The 18,683-nt window shown below is 32.2% G+C and overlaps 3 protein-coding genes and 1 long non-coding RNA gene across 4 annotated transcripts; 3 read left to right on the top strand and 1 right to left on the bottom strand.

The window, feature by feature from the left end:
• The first annotated feature begins 8,059 nt into the window (after positions 1-8,059).
• On the top strand, positions 8,060-8,992 carry LOC108485875 (uncharacterized). Its single transcript, XR_001871372.2, has 2 exons — positions 8,060-8,224; positions 8,523-8,992. It is a non-coding gene; the product is annotated as an uncharacterized LOC108485875 (long non-coding RNA).
• A 309-nt stretch (positions 8,993-9,301) lies between these two features.
• Positions 9,302-13,242, bottom strand: LOC108485054 (uncharacterized). Its single transcript, XM_017788914.2, has 4 exons — positions 10,595-13,242; positions 9,861-9,987; positions 9,431-9,532; positions 9,302-9,349 (listed from the first exon to the last, which is right to left on the bottom strand). The coding sequence occupies exons 1-4, from the start codon at positions 13,240-13,242 to the stop codon at positions 9,302-9,304; spliced, it is 2,925 nt and encodes a 974-aa protein (XP_017644403.2).
• A 1,054-nt stretch (positions 13,243-14,296) lies between these two features.
• LOC108484561 (ubiquitin-like protein 5) lies at positions 14,297-14,751 on the top strand. Its single transcript, XM_017788381.2, has one exon. It carries the CDS (start codon positions 14,405-14,407, stop codon positions 14,624-14,626), a length of 222 nt encoding a protein of 73 aa, XP_017643870.1. The 5' UTR covers positions 14,297-14,404; the 3' UTR covers positions 14,627-14,751.
• A 3,069-nt stretch (positions 14,752-17,820) lies between these two features.
• Positions 17,821-18,290, top strand: LOC108485489 (ubiquitin-like protein 5). Its single transcript, XM_017789337.2, has one exon. It carries the CDS (start codon positions 17,921-17,923, stop codon positions 18,140-18,142), a length of 222 nt encoding a protein of 73 aa, XP_017644826.1. The 5' UTR covers positions 17,821-17,920; the 3' UTR covers positions 18,143-18,290.
• The last annotated feature ends 393 nt before the right edge of the window (positions 18,291-18,683 follow it).

Genomic DNA, 18,683 nt, shown 5'->3' with positions numbered 1-18,683 from the left:
AAAATAAACGAAAAGGTAAAGATAAAGGTAACCTCACCTTGATCTTCCCATGGACTCATCGCTGAAGATCTCTTCTCCAAAGTCGAACTAGGGAGAGGGGGGACCTTTCTTTCTATTTCTTTAGGGTTGAGAAGGCATGGCCTTCGAATGTGCCTCAAAACTAGGCTAAGAAGCCCATCTCGGTGCTTAATGCGACCACCGGTACGGTGGTGGTACTGCAAGAGCGGTGGAGAACATGATCGACGGAGAGAAATAGGAAAGGAGAGAAAGCAAATGTTTTCTTTTTTTTTTAAAATTAAATGGAAATGAAATTAGAAAAGAAAGGTTTTTTGTTGTTTAAATGATGATGATGAAAGGGCGCCGTTTGGTGGAGTGGGGGTGTGCATTCTCCTAAATGGGAATTTGCGAGATTGGTCCTTCTCCTTTGCAACTTCATTCGATCGGGCCCAGTTTACATTTTCTTTTGTTTTTTAATTTAGCTCTCGATTTCGCTTGGGTTACTTTGGTCCTTTGAAACACTCGCATAGGGGTGGGAATATTTTCCCAATCAGTCCTCGTTCTTTATCGTATTTCACTTGATCCTTAGTGCCCCCTTTTCTTTTTTTTATTTACAATTTGCACCTTAAATCTTAATTAAATTTTAACTTAGTCCTAATCTATTTAATTTGTTCATTTATTTATTATTTCAATTTTTAGGAGCTATTTTACTGTTAGTTATTTTAAGTTTGTTTATCTTATATTATTTATATTAGACCATTTTATTTGTAGCACCCCAAACCCGGCCCAGAAGTTATGGCCGGATCCGGCATGCCACATCAAAACGTAAAAAAATTTCCATTCTAAGTCCGAAAAATCGTACTTGATGTTCAAAAGATTAATTCATTAAGGGTTAAAGTGAAAGGAAGTCATGCACCGGGTAGGAAACCGGAAAAGAGGTGGTGAGTCCATCGGACTGCTTAAGTACCAAGCTCCCTTCGGATCCAATCCTAGACATGCATACCGCCATTGCCACACCTTAACGTCATGGATATTTCTAGGAAACCGATTTGATTAAGTCATTTTTAAGAAAAGTAATTAATTTTGGAAAATACTTTCATTGCGGAAGCTTTGCTTGTTGTCGTGTTATTTTGAAATCAACTGTTGTTTTTGAAAACGCTACTAAAGCTATCCAATTTCAACAGTTAAAATAAATATTATCTATCTTAATAAAACATATAAAACCATCAAAAATAAATAAGCGGCCTTATTACATTTAAAAGCCCAAAACCTCAAACGTAATTAAAAGGATGTCTAGTTCACGGAAGAAAATCAAACTTTCGAGCGGGTGGCCACTCCGAATTCCCTCACGACTCCAAGCCCACTATGGTTGGGGATTTCTGCGTGGATGAAAATAAAAGGGGTGAGTTTGGGGAAACTCGGTGTGTAAGGAATACCCATTCAAAGTCCAAGTCACTCAAGCCCATTGGGCCTAAGCCCATTCAAGTAACAGTGGTCTGGGCGAGCCCTTTTGATTACAATAAAGCGGGCCTTAGCCCTTATTCACATAACAAGATGGCCCATAGGCCCATTTCAAAATACATGCAACATCAATAACATATGCAAGCCCATTTGGGTAACAGTGGTCTTGGGCGAGCCCTTTTCAGATTACAATAAAGCGGGCCTTAGCCCTTATTCAGATAACGGTATGGCCCATAGGCCCATTTCAAAATACATGCAACATCAAGAAACATATGCAAGCCCATTTGGGAGACTAATCAACCCACCAACCACTACACTCCACCCGTACCAGCCATACACTCCATGTGGGGAATAGCTCAACCCACCCATTAACACTCCACGATTCATGGCCTTCTTTGCTCGATTAACGATAAATTGAGGCAAAGCCTCCAAGATCGTGGACAAGCCACTTTCAGTACTTCCTCCGTCAATATCCCAATCCCATGCATCGATAATAACAACATGGCATGCGATAAATAACAACGATCAAACATGCATTTAGGTCAATTTAACCCTAGGGGTATTTCGGTAATTTTGCACCTAGGGGTATAACAGTAATTTTCCATACATAGGGGTATTATAGTAATTTAGCTGCTTTTAGGGTTTTTCATGCATATTCCTACTTTTCACGTACTAACAAAATCACGTACCGAGGGTTCTTACCGAATTGGGCCCGTTGGCCCATTAAGCCCAAAAATATCGAGGGCACAGAAATCATGCACTTTGCAATCCAAATTTTGCAGCTTACCAAAAACATTAATCGATTTACCTCACGAGCATTCGCACACCCGCAAATCTACAAAATACCGGTTTTCGGCATTTCGGCTTTTCGACTTTTGCCGATCTAGACTAAGAAAGAGGGTGTTAGTTACACACCTGTTTGCGACGATATGCTGACGAGATCCACACACGAACCGCCTACAATTGGATTACTAACACGTTAATCTAACTATTCAAATACAAACTACGTATTAACCCCTTACAATATTCAGCTAACCACACCTACAGATCATAGTAAGCTTATAAGAAAACAATAAGCAACTCATTAACAAATTTTTGTCAATGTTTACCACATAATCATAATTTTACTGCAAGCTGTCTTCCTGAGCAACAGTCACTAAATCATTTATAACTGGAGCTACGAAACTCCAAATCAAGTTCTGTTAATTTTCCCTGAAAATAGACTCATATATCTTCTATCCATAAAATTTTCAGAATTTTTGGTTTAGCCAATCAATACCAGAATTTTCTCAAAGTTTCCCATGTTTTACTGTTTGACTAATCTGACCACCCTTCATTACGAATCAAATTTCTCATTGTACAGAATTCAAAATATGTTCTCGTTTATTTCATTAGAAACTAGACTCAATAAGCTTTAATTACATAATTTATCCAGCTTCTAATTCATCTCCCACAATTTATGGTGATTTTCCAAAGTCACGTTACTGCTGCTGTCCCAAGCAGATTTATTACCAAATCACTCTTTCATACACCTATCTTGCATGCATGTTATTTAAACATGTATATCACCAATCAATCATCACATATCTATGATTTTACTTAAGAATAATCTCCATTTCATCATTTCAAAGCACAACATGTTAGCCGATTTTTCCCTTTAGCATCTATGGCACATGCATGCTCATTTGTTTGGCTCAACTTCACATATCTTCCATTTTTCATCAAAAGAACATGAAACAACAACCATTTCCTTCATTTTAATTCATGACCAAATGCTCACAACACAACTAAAAATCAAAATATACTTCAAGAGTTAAGGTAGAATCAAGAAGAACTCATGAACCTCAAAATAGAAGCAAGGTACCAAGAACTTACCTTCAATTTTCCCCCTCCTAATGACCGAATACTCAAGAGCTTTCTCCTCTCCTTTCTCTTCTCTAACTTTCAGCTATGATGAACAAAGATAGACAAAACTTTGTTCTTTTCACCCCTTTTTCTTTTAATAAAACTTCATATTTCATCCATTTAATTCTTTAATACAAAAGACATGATATTCTTATCATGAAACATTTACCTAACCCATTATCATGAAACATTTACCTAACCCATTATCATGGAACATTTACCTAACCTATTATCATGAAACATTTACTTAACCCATTATCATGGAACATTTACCTAACCTATTATCAATTTGTATCAATTTGTACCATAAATTATGGATATCAAGTGTACATTTTGTCTACAACAACATGATGGCTGGCCACTTCAAGTAAAATGGGAGGTTTGTCATGCAAATCCTCCTATTTTGCACTCCTATTTATTTGGCCACTTCAATTTAGCCTATAGCATTTTCAAACATTTTCACATAGGACCTATTTTATAATTTCACCCCCTTTTTCTTATGGAACAAAAATTAACTAAAATTGTCGGGTTCTATCTTAAGTTTGGGCTTTCTAGAGGCCCACTAACATAATTAAACCTATGCCAACATTCACAGACTTCCCGAAAATTGGGGCGTTACATTATTATTAATTATTGTAATCCTTTTATGTCTTATGTATTGTAAATTGTTATTGGTTTTAAATATTTTTACATATATTATTTGTTTTAACCCTATACATATTACTTATTTTGAAATATTTTATACGTTATTTGTTTTAAACTATTATATATGTATTTTCCATTTTGAGTTTCTTTTCATACTTTATTTAGTTACACTATTCTAATCGTTTAAAATTCATCTTTTTTAATTTCCCATATATTATTTATTTTAAGATATTCTTTACTTTAGATTATTTTATATATGTCCTATTCTAAATTTTCATGTGTAATATTTAATTTAAACTGTTTTATATGTTATTTACTTTAAATTTTATATATTATTTATTTTAAATTTCTTTTACATATTATTACTTTGAGCCTCTTAATATTTATTTTAAATTTCTTTATATATTATTCTAAACTTGTCTTTACGTATATTTATTTAAAATTGTCTTATACAACTTATTTTAAACTCTCTTATTTGTTTAAAATTGTTTTATTATTGTTCATTTTAGTTTTTTTTTTGACATAGTATTTATTATATATATATACTTATTTTAATATTATATATATATCATCTATTTTAAATTGGTTTGTATATTTTCGATTTTAAATCTCTTTTTTCACATTATTTTAATCCCATTTATTGTCATTTTAAAATGGTTTTACATCTTATTCATTTTATTTGCTTTATAACTTTTAAATTATTATTAAATTCATTTGTCTTTAATTGTTGAGGTTAACATTTAAATAATGTACCTTGTGTGATTATTACCATTGTGTGAATTTTGATTCGTTTATTTCGAAATTTTACATTGTTGTTATTCATTTGTATAATGTTGTGTCCATTTATATTTGTCTCATATTCATTACTATATTTTCATATCATCACCTTGTGAATCAAGCCTCGTTGCATTTATCCAATAAATCGTTTTATTTTAACCTAAACAAATAACATACGTCGTTTAAATGTCGTATTCGCTACTATTCAAAAACAAAAATTTCAAAATAAGGCAATATTTCGCGTTTTGGAACATCGAAGAATTGTGCCCTAACTTACGGCGTTTTGGTTCTCTCGTTGATTCTAAATAGCTAAATATCCTTTTGAGTTTAAAATACACGGAATTTCAATTGGAATTAAAGACAAACCTGTGCTCGGGAATTCATGGTAACGTTTCCTAACTTACGGGATGTGATACTCTGATATCTCGAGACGAGGAAATCTTTAACGATCGTTTTGAGCTAATTCAAGTGTTTTTTTTCTTAAAAATCAACGCTAATAAAAAAGGATCGTATTTTAAATTCGTTCTCGATCTTCAATTTCCGACATTAAGACACTAACTAATAATCCAGTACCAATTTTTGGGCGTGTCGAGGATGGTAACCCTTCCTCGCGCGTAACCGACTCCCGAACTTGTTCTCTTGAATTTCGTAGACCAAAATGTCGTTTTAATAAACTAAAATTTTTTATCTAAAACAAAGGTGATCCGATCAAACCAAATAAAGATCAGTGGCGACTCCCGTTTTAATTATCATTTTCAAACCAAAGTCGATTCATGCATTTTCAAAAAAATGGTTTCGACAGGTTTGAAATGTCGCATCTTAACGTGCTGGATGTGGCATTTTATTACTTCGGGACAATGAGGTTTTTGGAATCCATTTCGATTTACTCAAGTAAATTCTTCACATAGATCAACATAAAAGAGGGATCGTGTTCTAAATTCTTTTCGAGTTTTTAAATTTCGACATTAAGACATTAATTAATCAATTAGGTATCAATTTTGGGCGTTACGAGGGTGCTAATCCTTCCTCATACGTAACCGACTCCCTAACCCGTTTACTCAAATTTCGTAGACCAAAATCGTTGTTTTAGTAAATCAAAATGTTTTATTAAAATAACCAAATTTCTAGGTGATCCGATCACACCTAAACAAAAAGGATTGGTGGCGACTCCCAATTTTCGTTTTCTTTTCAAAATATAAAGTCTGTCGAAACCATTTTTTAAAAGGATGTTCGAAAAACGGGGATCGACTTTTGAAAAATAAAAACGGGAGTCGCCACCAATCTTTTAAAGTGTGATTGGATCACTTTATAAAATGTTTTGTTCTACGAAATTACAAGAAAACAGGTTCGGGAGTCGGTTACGTTCGAGGAAGGATTAGCACCCTCGTAACGCCCAAAATTGGTACCAAATTGAATAATTTTGTCTTAATGTCAGAAATTTGAAAGAATTTAGAAATGAGATTTCCTTAAAACCGTAATATTTTAAATTAAAAGTATCAAGATTCATTTGCTTCAAAAGAGTACAAACATCACATTCAGCATGATTGGATACGATATCTTTAAACTTTCGTAACTGAAATCATCTTGTGATTTGTAAAAAATTCGTTAAGAATGATATTTTAGATATTTAGACAAACGAGAAATCGCAACCCAGCATGTTAGGACACTACTTCTCGAATTCCTAAATATCGAAACATTGTCTTACCTTTTTTTTAAAAAAAAACCTTTTGAAATGAGATATTTTTTTGTTTTTGAAAATGATGATGTATTTTACAAAAAGAAAATTAACATTAAATAAACCTAGCTACATAAGGCATGCTTTATCATTTTATGCAAATATAGTATAGGGAATAATAAATAATAACATAAATTACACAATATCGTTATCACCTTATGCATGGCCATATATGACATATATACACATGCATTATCGTTACATGCAATATACAAAATGGCAAAATAAATCAATGCAAATTAAACATACATAATAATATTTCATGCAGATCTACTCTTAAAATAACAATATAAAATATTCAATTAAAGATAAAACAAATGATATGTAAAATTTAACCTATTAAGCAACAAAAGAAAACCAAAAACTAAGCAAATTAAAATGTATAAAATATAAGTTGAATAAAAATAAGCTATTTGGAAATATACTAAATAATATAAGGATAATAAAGAGAACCCTTTTTTTAAAATGATATATACATATATAGATTATACTTATAAAATATAATAACTTAATATGTAAGAAAAATAATGTACTAAATATTGCTATTATACTTATAAAAATAATTTAACAATGTACATAATTAATAAATAATAAAAATAGTGTATATTTTATAATAAAATAAAGATAATGTAAAGAAATATGATAAAATATATAGTGTATAATATAATTTACAAACAATATAAATCATATGATAAATAAAATAAAAATATATATGATAAAATGTATATAATATATAAAAATATCATATGGAGTAAAATATAATATGTAATAAAATAATATGAAAACAAATAATATATAAATATAGTGAAATATATAAAATGTATATAAGATTTATAAGAAACATATATAATAATATAATATACATAAATAAAAAATTTATTATTTTTATACATAATTAACATTTTAAAAAATATATATAATACATATGTTTTTAAAAAAATATTTTAATTAATACAATATAAATAATACATATGCCATATAAAATAATATAATAATATATAATATAATGGATTTTCCATATTTAATAATAATATAACATACAATTTTAATATAAAATAATAATATATATTAAATAAATAATAAAATTCAAAATAAATAAATTTATAAGTGTAAGGGGACTAAAATTAAAAGCAATTAAAAATTTTGGGCAAAATTAAAAAATAAAGAAAAATTTAGGCCTATTTAAAAACGCATTAAAACCGAGGGACTCATTGGGCAATTTACCCTAATCTCAAAACGGCACTGTTTCCACGAATTCAGTTCTAAAGCCACTATGAGGACCAAATTGTATCACAATTAAAATACTAGGGCTAAATTAAAAAATAAATAAAATGAAATTATAAAGATTAAAATTGCGAGAGGACCAATTGGGCAATTAACCCATTTTACAAAAACACGCGGATCCTCCCCGAGTAACCGCGTCAACACGCGGATCCTCTGCATAATACGGTGTCGTTTTAGTGCTTATTGAATTAAGCAAAACGACACCATTTTGGTAGGGTTATATAAACCCCGTTTTCAGCTTTTAAAATCATTTTAGCCAGGTTTTTTTAAAAAAAGGAAAGAAATCCTCTGAAAGAGGATCTGGGGTTCCAGCCTAGGGGTTCTGTCAAGCCTCCGTCCCCGGTCTTCTCACGCGCTCACGCGCTACCACACATAGTGGTCAGAGGGTTAAAAAACCTCATTCTTTCAAGAAAATCGCAGGTAACCTCTTCCTTTTTCATAATATTATCAGTTTTTGCAATAGATCGATTTGTATACTTGTTGAATAAATAACAAAAAAAAAAAAACTCGAATCACCTTTTTATAAGAAACTGCTTGAACTTCTCTTTTATGAATATGTGTAAGTATCTTTTTATTCTGTAAAAATCCGGTCCTTTGTACAGATTTGTAAAGAGGCTTTTATAGCCTTCTATGAACTGTTTACATTTAGAAAGAAATCTTTGATTTCTTTTCCCTATCCGTTTTCCTTTTCTGTTGTATTTTCTTTCTCTTTTTGCAGGCAATCGAGGAAAGGAGGCCACCAGCGTTGATTCGGCCGTCGATCACAGCGTGATACTTGGCCGGAGTCACGGCGTTGATTCGGGTCAATGCGAGACGAACAGACACGAGTCGAAGGGGCGTGACTCTTGGACTGATTGCGGCGCGAAGCTTCTGGAAACCCTAGGGTTTCCAGATTTAGTTTAAGCACTGGGCCTCACTGGTTTGGGTCTGGCTCGGGTATTCGAGCTTGGGTGTAACCGGGTTTTGGGTAGTAACGGGTCTGCTGGGTTTAAGCTAAATGGGTCAATAAATTGTAATGGGCTGTAAATGAAATTTGGGCTTTGTACATGGACTATAATAAATAAACATTTATTTATTTATTTATTATTCTTGGTTTTAAAGCCCGGGCAGAAATGGGCTACTACAAAGTCGATCCTTGTTTTTTTTAAAAATGGTTTCAACAATCAATGTTGGAGAATGAAGAAGAAAGTTTTTGGTTTTTAATTTACAGATCTGTGACATTCAAAATTGTTTTATGAAAAGAAACGTTAAAAACTATAGAAGAGAAGGTAATGAAAGCTTTCGTTTGGTGCAGGCGGTGTGAACAGAAAATGCTATCAACAACGATTTCAACAGTCCAATGATTTAAAAACTTTTGAATAGTTCGGTGACCATTTTATAACTTTTTAAAGTTAAGTGACTAAAACATAAATTTAATTTTTTATTTTGAAAATAATAAAAGATCGATAACCTTCCAAATATATACATTTTATTTTACAGTTTGTAATGGCCTTATTATCATCTTTCTCCTATTTCTTTCTCTATTAGCTTCAACATTTCTGAAACCTGTTGAAAAATAAAGATAAAAAGATAAAACAAAAAGTAAAAAAAAATTGAAAAATGAAATTAAATAATAATAAAAATAACCTCAAAATAGTGGTGCAAAAGTGGAGAATGTTGATGTAGTTTTGCATATATCTTCTTAAGTAGTTCTGTAAGTTGCTCCACTTGATCTCCAAGAAGGTCCACCTATTTCTCAAACATTAAATAAATAAATAAAAATACTTATTAGAAAAGGTTTTAGGGTATTAATTTGTGTTTTCAATCAAAGTAGATTTCATTGATTTAACTTTCGGTCCGAATTCTTAATCAATGATTGAAATTTGAAACCAATCAAGATAGTTATGAACAAATTGTTCTAGGTAAAGGTATCCATAAACTGGACCAAATTAAGTTCCGTCTTAGGTTTAGTAATTTGTTCAAACCCTTTCCAATATAACACGGGCACTCGAATTCTGAAAAATAACTCGATACTTGATCAGATAATAAGGAAGAAGAAGAAGACGTTAAAAAGCACCTCAGCTTCAGCCATTTGTAGATTCTCACATCTCCTTATGAAAGCTTTCCTGTAAAGTGATTCCTTTTGGATGAGTGAGGCAATGAGCTTAGCAACTAAATTTACCTCACCCTCCATTTCTTCTAACCTGCAAAATCCGAACACATCTATGTTATTTGGATTTGCGTGTGACATTTAAATATATGTATGAGTTTAATTCGTGTATGTTTAATTTTTTATTTTTCTAAAATTTTTAAGTATGTAAAGAGTTCTTAAAAGTATACTTTTATCACTGAAATATTTACATCTAACACTCACTCCGACCTAAATTCGGATAACATAGTATACTTTAATCTATTTTTGACCTAAATCCGTATATGGAAAACGTAAAAAAATTATTATATTAATCTCATACTAAAATTATATCAATAAACAAAATCTTGAAAGATCATGATCTTAAACGCTTCATTTTTCTTAAAATATTTATACTCGTATCTAATCAGATGTATTTTCATATGATATGATCCTCAAAGGACCTTCCAAATACATAAAAACATAAAAATTCAACATATCGTAAAAGATATATATCCGTATCCGATACTTATCGGATTCCAAACAACATACTATCTCAGTATGCAGTGATCAGTTAATTATACTCTATACTCAAGTGATAATAATCAAAGATCAGGAAGATTTTTGATCTAAAAGATAGGACACATAGCAAATAATTGCAGTTCATAGGCAAATTTAAGTACCTCAAAGAATGCCTTCCTAATTCCATACATGATTCGAACTCGAAACTCTTCAACATTTGCGCTATATCCTGGAAGAAGGTTTCAAGATATTCATCAATGGAGGGATTCCTGCAATTTCTAGTGGTAATAATTGGATCTAAATTATTTATTGTTATGCCTAACTGGGACCCTAACTCATTCAATGATGCCTTGCCATAATCCAATTGTAGTAAAGCTTTCTCAAGCTTGATATCTGCTGAATTAGTACTGTTTCCATCATAGGTTAAAAACCCGGGACAATGCTCATGTTGGTCGAAATTGAATCTGGACATGACGTGTTGAAGGCGGATCTTCTGTTGCTTTGTTTCGGAACAGGCGGTTAGGATTAGAGATTCTTCGTCTTCGAAAAACTTGACTAGTTTATCTAATGTATGTCTCAAATTGTCGGCAGAGATCGAGTTGTTCGGACTTTGGTCTCGATTCCTCCGGTCATCGGTTTCCTTTACAATGCAACCTTGTTTCACTGCCTCAACAATGACCAATTGAAAAACATCTTCCCTTATGAGACTCTCGAGGCTAAATGCATATATTTTCATATGTAATTCCTTGATTATATCTGCTAGGAAAACCTTCAGAACGTCGTCCTTGATCGACATTGCCACAGTTTCGAAGAAGTTATCATTGGCTTTGATCTCTCGTAGTTTGTTTAATGAGGAATTGGAAGTGTTTATAATGTCTCTAAAGATCTCACCAAAGACAAGCAAGCAAATTTCCTCACTTAAACAACTTACAGACTCGAAAGTTTCTATATATTCATTCCATTCCCGGAGTATTTCCCGCAGGAGGAACGTGTAAATGTCGTGCCAAAGTTCTCTAAAGAAGTAATCAGGGTGAATTAACTCCTCTAGGTTCGTGTTTTCAGAATAGAGTAACGGCACCGTACCCTCCGAATGATCTAATCCGCTATTTGCTTGGTGACTTTCACGCGCCGTTGCCTTGGGGAACAAGGTATCGTATTTCGCACTTCCCATTTCCTTGTTCCACTCGGTTTTCATTTCCTGGATAAAGTTTTCGTACATACCTTCTTTAATTAGGAAATGCATGTGATGATTAAGCATCTCAACATGAAATTCATCCACCAAACTTTTGAAAAGAGTTAATTGAATGTCTTCCATTAGCCGGGTTTGAAGATTTGAATCCTCCATTTCTTGTTTCACAAGCTTTATTTCGCTACAATGAGCTTCATTTCTTGTTTCAGGAACTGAGCTTTTGTTCACTTGTTCCCATATTTCTTCCATACTGTGAGCACCGCATTCCTTGATATCGGTTCTGTCATCTGTAAACGGCCTTGTCTTGAGAGGCTTTTGCAGTTCACAATCATACTTATTATCAAAAAAAACATCATCTATTTCAGGACTCGAGTTGATTAAACTCTCCAATCTCACCATAAGTTCTTGAATTCGTTGTTTCGGATTGACGGAATCCTTTTCTTTCCATGTTGGTGGACTTGATTTTTCTCCAAGAAGTTCCCGTGTCAACAAATCGAGCTCCTCACTCTTTCCCCGGATTATAGACTCATGATTCTTTATCATCTTTACAACATGGCTTCCATGATCATTTCCGGAATCCTCTTCTCCGTGTTGCTTGATTATACCCAATTTCCCGAGATCTTGACCCTCCAAAAAACGTCTAGCTTTCAGAATTTCCTTCGGTTTCTTGACTTGAGCCTCATCCGGATTACTAACAAACCGAAGCTCGTGGATAAGGACATTAATCTCTCGAATCACCTTGGATAAATGTTTCCGCAAGCCTAACGAGGCCTGCAACTCTTGTTTCTTCACTTCGTCTTCAAAATTCTCTCGGAAACCTTTCAACAGATCTTTAATCACAACTGCAGATATAGATCTCTCAATGTTCCACATCCATTGATGCTCGATCGGCCCGAGTTCGGATAAAAAAATTGCATTCTGCATCTTACAAAAGGCAAGATCTAAAGTCCCCTTCAAAATCCCGATATCTGACCCCATCTGCTCGATTTTCTTATTGTCGATCCCTTGATTTCTTTCTTCATCTTGAATCTGATAATTCGGCTCGAGCTGTTGTTGAATGTTCCACACCTGCTGATCAACCGAATGCTTCAACTCACAAAATTCGCCTTCTCGATCCCCGGCTTCGATGCTTGCTTGACTCCCAAGAAACAACTCATCAATGCCCTCATTTTTCCTATGTTCTTCAAGATCAGCATACAATGAATCCCTTTTCTTTTCACTCCTCTCCAATGCCTTTTTAAGCTTCAATTCATTCCCTAATCTCTCCGATAACTCTTTATCCTTATCAGAAATCGCGGATTCGACTTCCTTAAGTCGACCTTGAAGCCGATCCTTGATCTCTGTCAAGTCGTCAAGCAATAATTCCTGGCTAGTTTCTAGATCGTAATTACCTCTTTCTTGTTGAACGAATTTCAAACAACCTTCTAATTGAATCACCGCGAGTTGGTAGAATTTCGATATTTCATTCAAACGTTCGATTACACCGGTTTTTGATTTAACTTTCCGGTATGCTTTGTCCATTGATTTGTGAAGAATCTGCATCATTGTTGACTCGGTTATGGAAACTTTGATATTACTATTTGCACTATCCACTTCGATCAGATTCAAAATTTGCTCCATTTGAGCATACAAAATTTTCCTGGAAAATTCAAGTATTCGTTTATTCTCGGGAAAATCTAACAGAACTCAGTAGAATAAGAAGTTGATTATGGGATTTGTTAGATACATGCAAAAGATTGTTTTGAAAGGAATTATATTTCTTTTTATGACTTCAATTATTAAAAATATATATAAAGTTAGTGAATCGGATTTTTATATTTACCCTATTTAAATGTTAGTTCTAAATTTTAGTTATTCACATAATCCTTTTCCATAGGAAGGGGATTATATAAGATTTGATTCAACAATTCTATCATCTAATATAATAAAAAAAAATCACTTAAAATTAAACCTCATGTGATGACTCGATAGTCCAGAGTGTTTACCGCCCCAGGTGTAGCTTGGTGCTCACTCCTGTTAAAAGCCAAACTGATGTAGCAGTTAAAAAAATCGGTATAATAACAAATTTAGCTATTAACTTTTACATATTATATCAATTTAGTCATAATTTTAAAATTTTAACACTCAAAATTTACAAATCGTGTCAATTTAATCATTATTCTAAAAATTTAAAGAAATATATAAAAATACATAAATATTTAAAAATACATATAATAATAAAATTTAAAATGTCAATATTAAAAAATTAGAATTCTCAACAATGGAATAAACAAGTACAAATTGAAAATTTTGTGTATTATTTTAGTTTCTACCACTTTGTCACTTTAATACTTGATTTTTTTTTTTACTCCAATCAATACTTAAAAAAGATATTTTTTGGATGACCAAAATGAAAGTGACATAAAAGTTGGGTGACCAAAATAAAAGTATAAACATGATTTGGCATGTATAGTTAAGCGTTATTAGAGATTTAATGCTTGGGTGAATAAAATGAAATCGCCCTAAAAGTTGGGTGACCAAATTGCAAGGATTTCATTTTAAGTGACCAAAATGAAAGCTCTCTAAAAGTTGGATGACTAACTAGGTGTTTTACCCTTTAAAAAAGAGATAAATTAGTAAAAAGATCATACGACACCGTTTATGCTTTCCAGGGTAATATCGGTTTTAACCGGATTCCCAAATAAAATCCCTCCCGCGTTTCGATTGTCTCACTTGTTCCAACGTGAGCGAATTCGCGAATTAGGGTTTTTCTCTGAAATATTAAAAGAAAAAAAAATCGAAGATGATCGAGGTGGTATTGAACGACCGGCTAGGGAAGAAGGTGCGCGTGAAGTGCAACGACGACGACACGATCGGAGATCTTAAGAAGCTGGTCGCGGCCCAAACTGGAACTCGGGCCGACAAGATCCGTATCCAGAAGTGGTATACGGTTTACAAGGATCATATTACCCTCAAAGATTACGAGATCCACGACGGTATGGGCCTCGAGCTTTACTACAATTAAAATTTAATTTATGTAAGCTGCGTGGTCTTTGTTTGAACAAGCTTTAAATTTTATGTATGAATGTAATATAATCGTGGATAATGGTTAAAAAAGAATATTAATGGAGGAAAATAAGTCTTGGATTCGCTTGGCTCTTTTTAATAGTGTTAAATTCATGAATTCTTATGTTTTAATATATATCTATGTGTATATAATACACACCCCTTTGGTTATGGATTATGGAAAATTGGGCACAATGTTTGAGGGGGGAAATTGAAATCGGTATTGTTGGCTAAGGTGGAAGCCTTGGGTATTTGAGTACTTGGGTTTGGATTTCATCATCCATTATGTTTTGTATTAGTTTGAATTTACCTTGTATATTTGTGTTTCTACTTGTGAGTGTTACTGTATTTGTTGTAGTAAAACTTTCATAAAGAAAATCTGAAATTCAAAAAGAAATTTGCATCAATTCCATTCATATGAAAGAGTATCTTAGAATATGATATGTAGAACGGAATTTTATTCTTTAATGTTTAGAATTTGGTGCTTGTTCATGTATTCTCAGTTATTTCATCACTGGGAAAAAATTCAAGAAGAAATTGTATGGAATGGTTACTTTTAACATATATTACTTTTATTCAATTATATTATATATAACATAATTGTTAATGAATTGTTGGCATTGTTGACAAAAGCAAAAGCTTTGAGTCCATATGAAAATTATGTTCAGGAATTAGTTGAGTTAGTTTGAATCAAGTTATTTAGTTTAGTGATTATAATTATTGATTCTAATTAAAGCTGTGGATATAGTTACTGAGTTGTAACTTCAAAAATATAAAAAGTTATGATATTGGAACATGTTTTTTCATTCTGTGTTATTTTTTATTTTTCTTTCATGTTATGTCAAAAATTATTGTTCTTAGAGCTAATTGAGTTTAGCTCAATCGGTATGGTTATTGTTGTCTATGTAGGAGGACATGGGGTTTGAGTACGCTGAAGTACATTATTCTTCTATTTATGAGTTGGGGAGGGACTACGGGTAATTCTAAGCATTGTGTCAGAAAAAAAAAAGCAGATATGATCAGCATATCTAATGAGATTGATCAAAAAAATTTTATCATGCCTATATTTTTTAGCTTGTTTCACATAAACTTGGACTTTCAAGGTTTGAAGACCAAACGTTATTATTCTATCTATTATTTTCAACAGGATACAATTAGTATTAAAAAAGAAAAGAAAAACTAAAACTCTATTGAAAAATTTGAGAGTACGTGCAAACAAATTGTTTATTGCTAAGGTGTTCTTATGTGATTCAAATTCATATACAGACAATGTCTCTTTGTTGAAGTGTTTCCCATAATGCATCTGATTAGATACTTTTTTTTCCCGGTCAAATCGATACAGTTGTTTTTGACACAATACAATTACTTGTTATACAAGTCAAATTTATGTAAATATTTGTTTTAAAATAAGATTTAAAATGTAAAATTTTATGAATAGAATTTTCAAATCTAATTGATTTTATCGTAATTTAATTGACATTATTATTATTGCAACAATTAGGAAGGCATTAAATCAAGTGTGTTTGAGTATATAAAATCGGTTTGATGGTTGAATTGTTCCATTATTATTTACCTGAATCAAATAATAATGCTTTTCCAAAATTCTTGAAGTGTAAATGAACATTAAATTTTTAGGCATTTAAAATTACATTATGGAGCGCCAGATGGTGAAAATAATATCTGCAAATTTAGATTTTCTTTCAAAGTGATAATACATGTTTTCTTTTTAATTTCTACAATTAATTTTAATATTTATACAGTTGATTTTTTATTTATTATTATTCACAATGAACTAATTTTTTATTAGACCAATAATTTATTTTTCTAAAACCTATTCAAGGATGGAATTAGTCAACAAGCTTGATAAATCCAGTCCATGTACATCGTAGAATATTCACTTTCGGCCTACCCTACCAAAATGGGCTGGGTTTCAAAATTTTTTGGGCTTCGATAAAATATCTAAGCAAGGGTTAAACTCCTTGCTCAGCTGACTTGGCCTTTGAATTATTATTTAAAATTTATTTTTAGAAAGTACAAATATTAATTTTTTTTTTTGAAAAACAAACAAAAGGATTAGAATTAACTTTTTTTTTTTAAATAATTTCATTATAGGTTCTGGTTATATTTGTTATTTTTGGACATAATGCTTTAAACTACTCATAGTCCCTGCCCAACCCTTAAGTAAGAAAATAATATGCTTTAGTGTATTCGAACTCACATCATCTTGTATTGACAACAATGTCCATGCTAATTGAGTTAAGATTTAATTGACTTAGAACCAACTAAATTAAACAAAAGGAATCTCTCCAAACAATTGCAATCCTTCTTCCCTGTCAAAAACTATTTTGGCTATTTGGTCAACTTCTCTATTTTCTTGTCTAGGGACATGTTCTAGCATCCAATTCCTCACATTCTTGGGAGTTGATGTATTCGACTGATTAACACCGAGCTTGAAGTCTTCAAAATAGATTCTTGAATAGCCACAATAACTTCCATGTTTTTCGTCTGCACCAACACTCTATCGCAATGTCTGTTGTGCAACAGTGTCAAGCGATCTAAAATATCTCATAATTCAACATCGAAAATTAAATATTTTCCCGAACGTCGGTTAAAACCAAGAATTCACTCTCCATGCTGACCCTTCAAAATTCTTCCTACAGTAGCATACCCTAAATCCACCTTAACAGCATTATCAAATCTTATTCGTATTGAACTACCTGTCCAAATGGACTCCCCCCTCACAACTTGCCTCGCAACTTGTGAATAGAAAAATACTGTTTTGCCCAGCTATATGAACCTTTGATAATTTATTCTACACTCCACGGTACTTTCTAAAAAATGTAGGTATTCCTATTCTTTCATATATGCCATGGAACTAAAAAAAAAAAAACACAACCAATTGACTCCTCTCTAAGAAATCCTTTAAACGATTCTCCACTATTGCAAGCTTCCGGAAAAGAAGCATCCATGCTCCTCAACCGGAATTATACGAGACTTAACAAAAAAAACAAAGTAAAAGAAAGACAAACTCTTTCTTTAATAATAAATAATAAATTTGTTCTTGTTTTAAAAAGGACAAATTAATAAAATCGGTGATACGGCATCGTTTAAAGAAACAAAAAGGCAAAAGTAGTCAACGGGTAATCTTTGGCTTTAAAATGCCCCCCACGCTTCAATTTTCTCTTATTTCCAGGGTTAACAAATTTGGGGATTAGGGTTTTCTCTGAAATAGTCTTTTGAAAAAAAATCGAAGATGATCGAGGTGGTGTTGAACGATCGGCTAGGAAAGAAAGTGCGCGTGAAGTGCAACGACGACGACACGATCGGAGACCTTAAGAAGCTGGTCGCGGCCCAAACTGGAACTCGAGCAGACAAGATCCGTATCCAGAAGTGGTACACGGTTTACAAGGATCATATTACCCTCAAAGATTACGAAATCCACGACGGTATGGGTCTCGAACTTTACTACAATTAAAAAAATTTATTTATGTAATCCGTGCGGTCTTTGTTTGAACAAGCTCTAAATTTTATATATGAATGTAATATAATTGTGGATGATGGTATTTACTTTTCTAAGGATTATCAATAGAAGAAAATAAGTTCATAGATTTGGATGTTCAAAATAGTGTTAAATTCACTTATGTTGTACCTTATATTTTCACCTTTGGTTATGGATTATGGAAAAATGGGCATAATTAGGGATTAGAGAAGAGCAAACCGTTAATTCGATCGGTTCTTCTTAACTTAATCAATTTAACCGATCATCACATGGAATAATCAAACCGGTGAACTGATTTATTTAAAATAATGAAAAATATATTCAACTGCCTTATATATTATAAAATATGAATATATTTAAAATAATTAAAAATATGAAATTGATGACTACTGAATTGCTGAAAGAGGATCTTAGAATATGATATTTAAAATGGAATTTGATTCTGAGAATATGATCATTAGAATAGGATTTGATTCTTTAATGTTTGGAATTTAATTCTCAAATATGATAATTAGAA

This window comes from Gossypium arboreum, chromosome 6 (genome assembly GCF_025698485.1).
Source record: "Gossypium arboreum isolate Shixiya-1 chromosome 6, ASM2569848v2, whole genome shotgun sequence".
NCBI lineage: Eukaryota > Viridiplantae > Streptophyta > Magnoliopsida > Malvales > Malvaceae > Gossypium > Gossypium arboreum.
The sequence above is the reverse complement of the archived record's forward strand: the minus strand, read 5'-3'. Positions and strand labels throughout refer to the sequence as shown.

Excerpts from the sequence above, each read along its gene's own strand:
- LOC108485489 (XM_017789337.2), top strand. The coding sequence starts at position 17,921 with ATGATCGAGGTGGTGTTGAACGATCGGCTAGGAAAGAAAGTGCGCGTG.
- LOC108485054 (XM_017788914.2), bottom strand. The coding sequence starts at position 13,242 with ATGGAGCAAATTTTGAATCTGATCGAAGTGGATAGTGCAAATAGTAAT. Across the intron at positions 9,533-9,860 it reads TACAAATGGCTGAAGCTGAG|GTGGACCTTCTTGGAGATCA; the intron begins GTGCTTTTTAAC and ends TTTGAGAAATAG. Across the intron at positions 9,350-9,430 it reads TTTTGCACCACTATTTTGAG|GTTTCAGAAATGTTGAAGCT; the intron begins GTTATTTTTATT and ends ATTTTTCAACAG.
- LOC108484561 (XM_017788381.2), top strand. The coding sequence starts at position 14,405 with ATGATCGAGGTGGTATTGAACGACCGGCTAGGGAAGAAGGTGCGCGTG.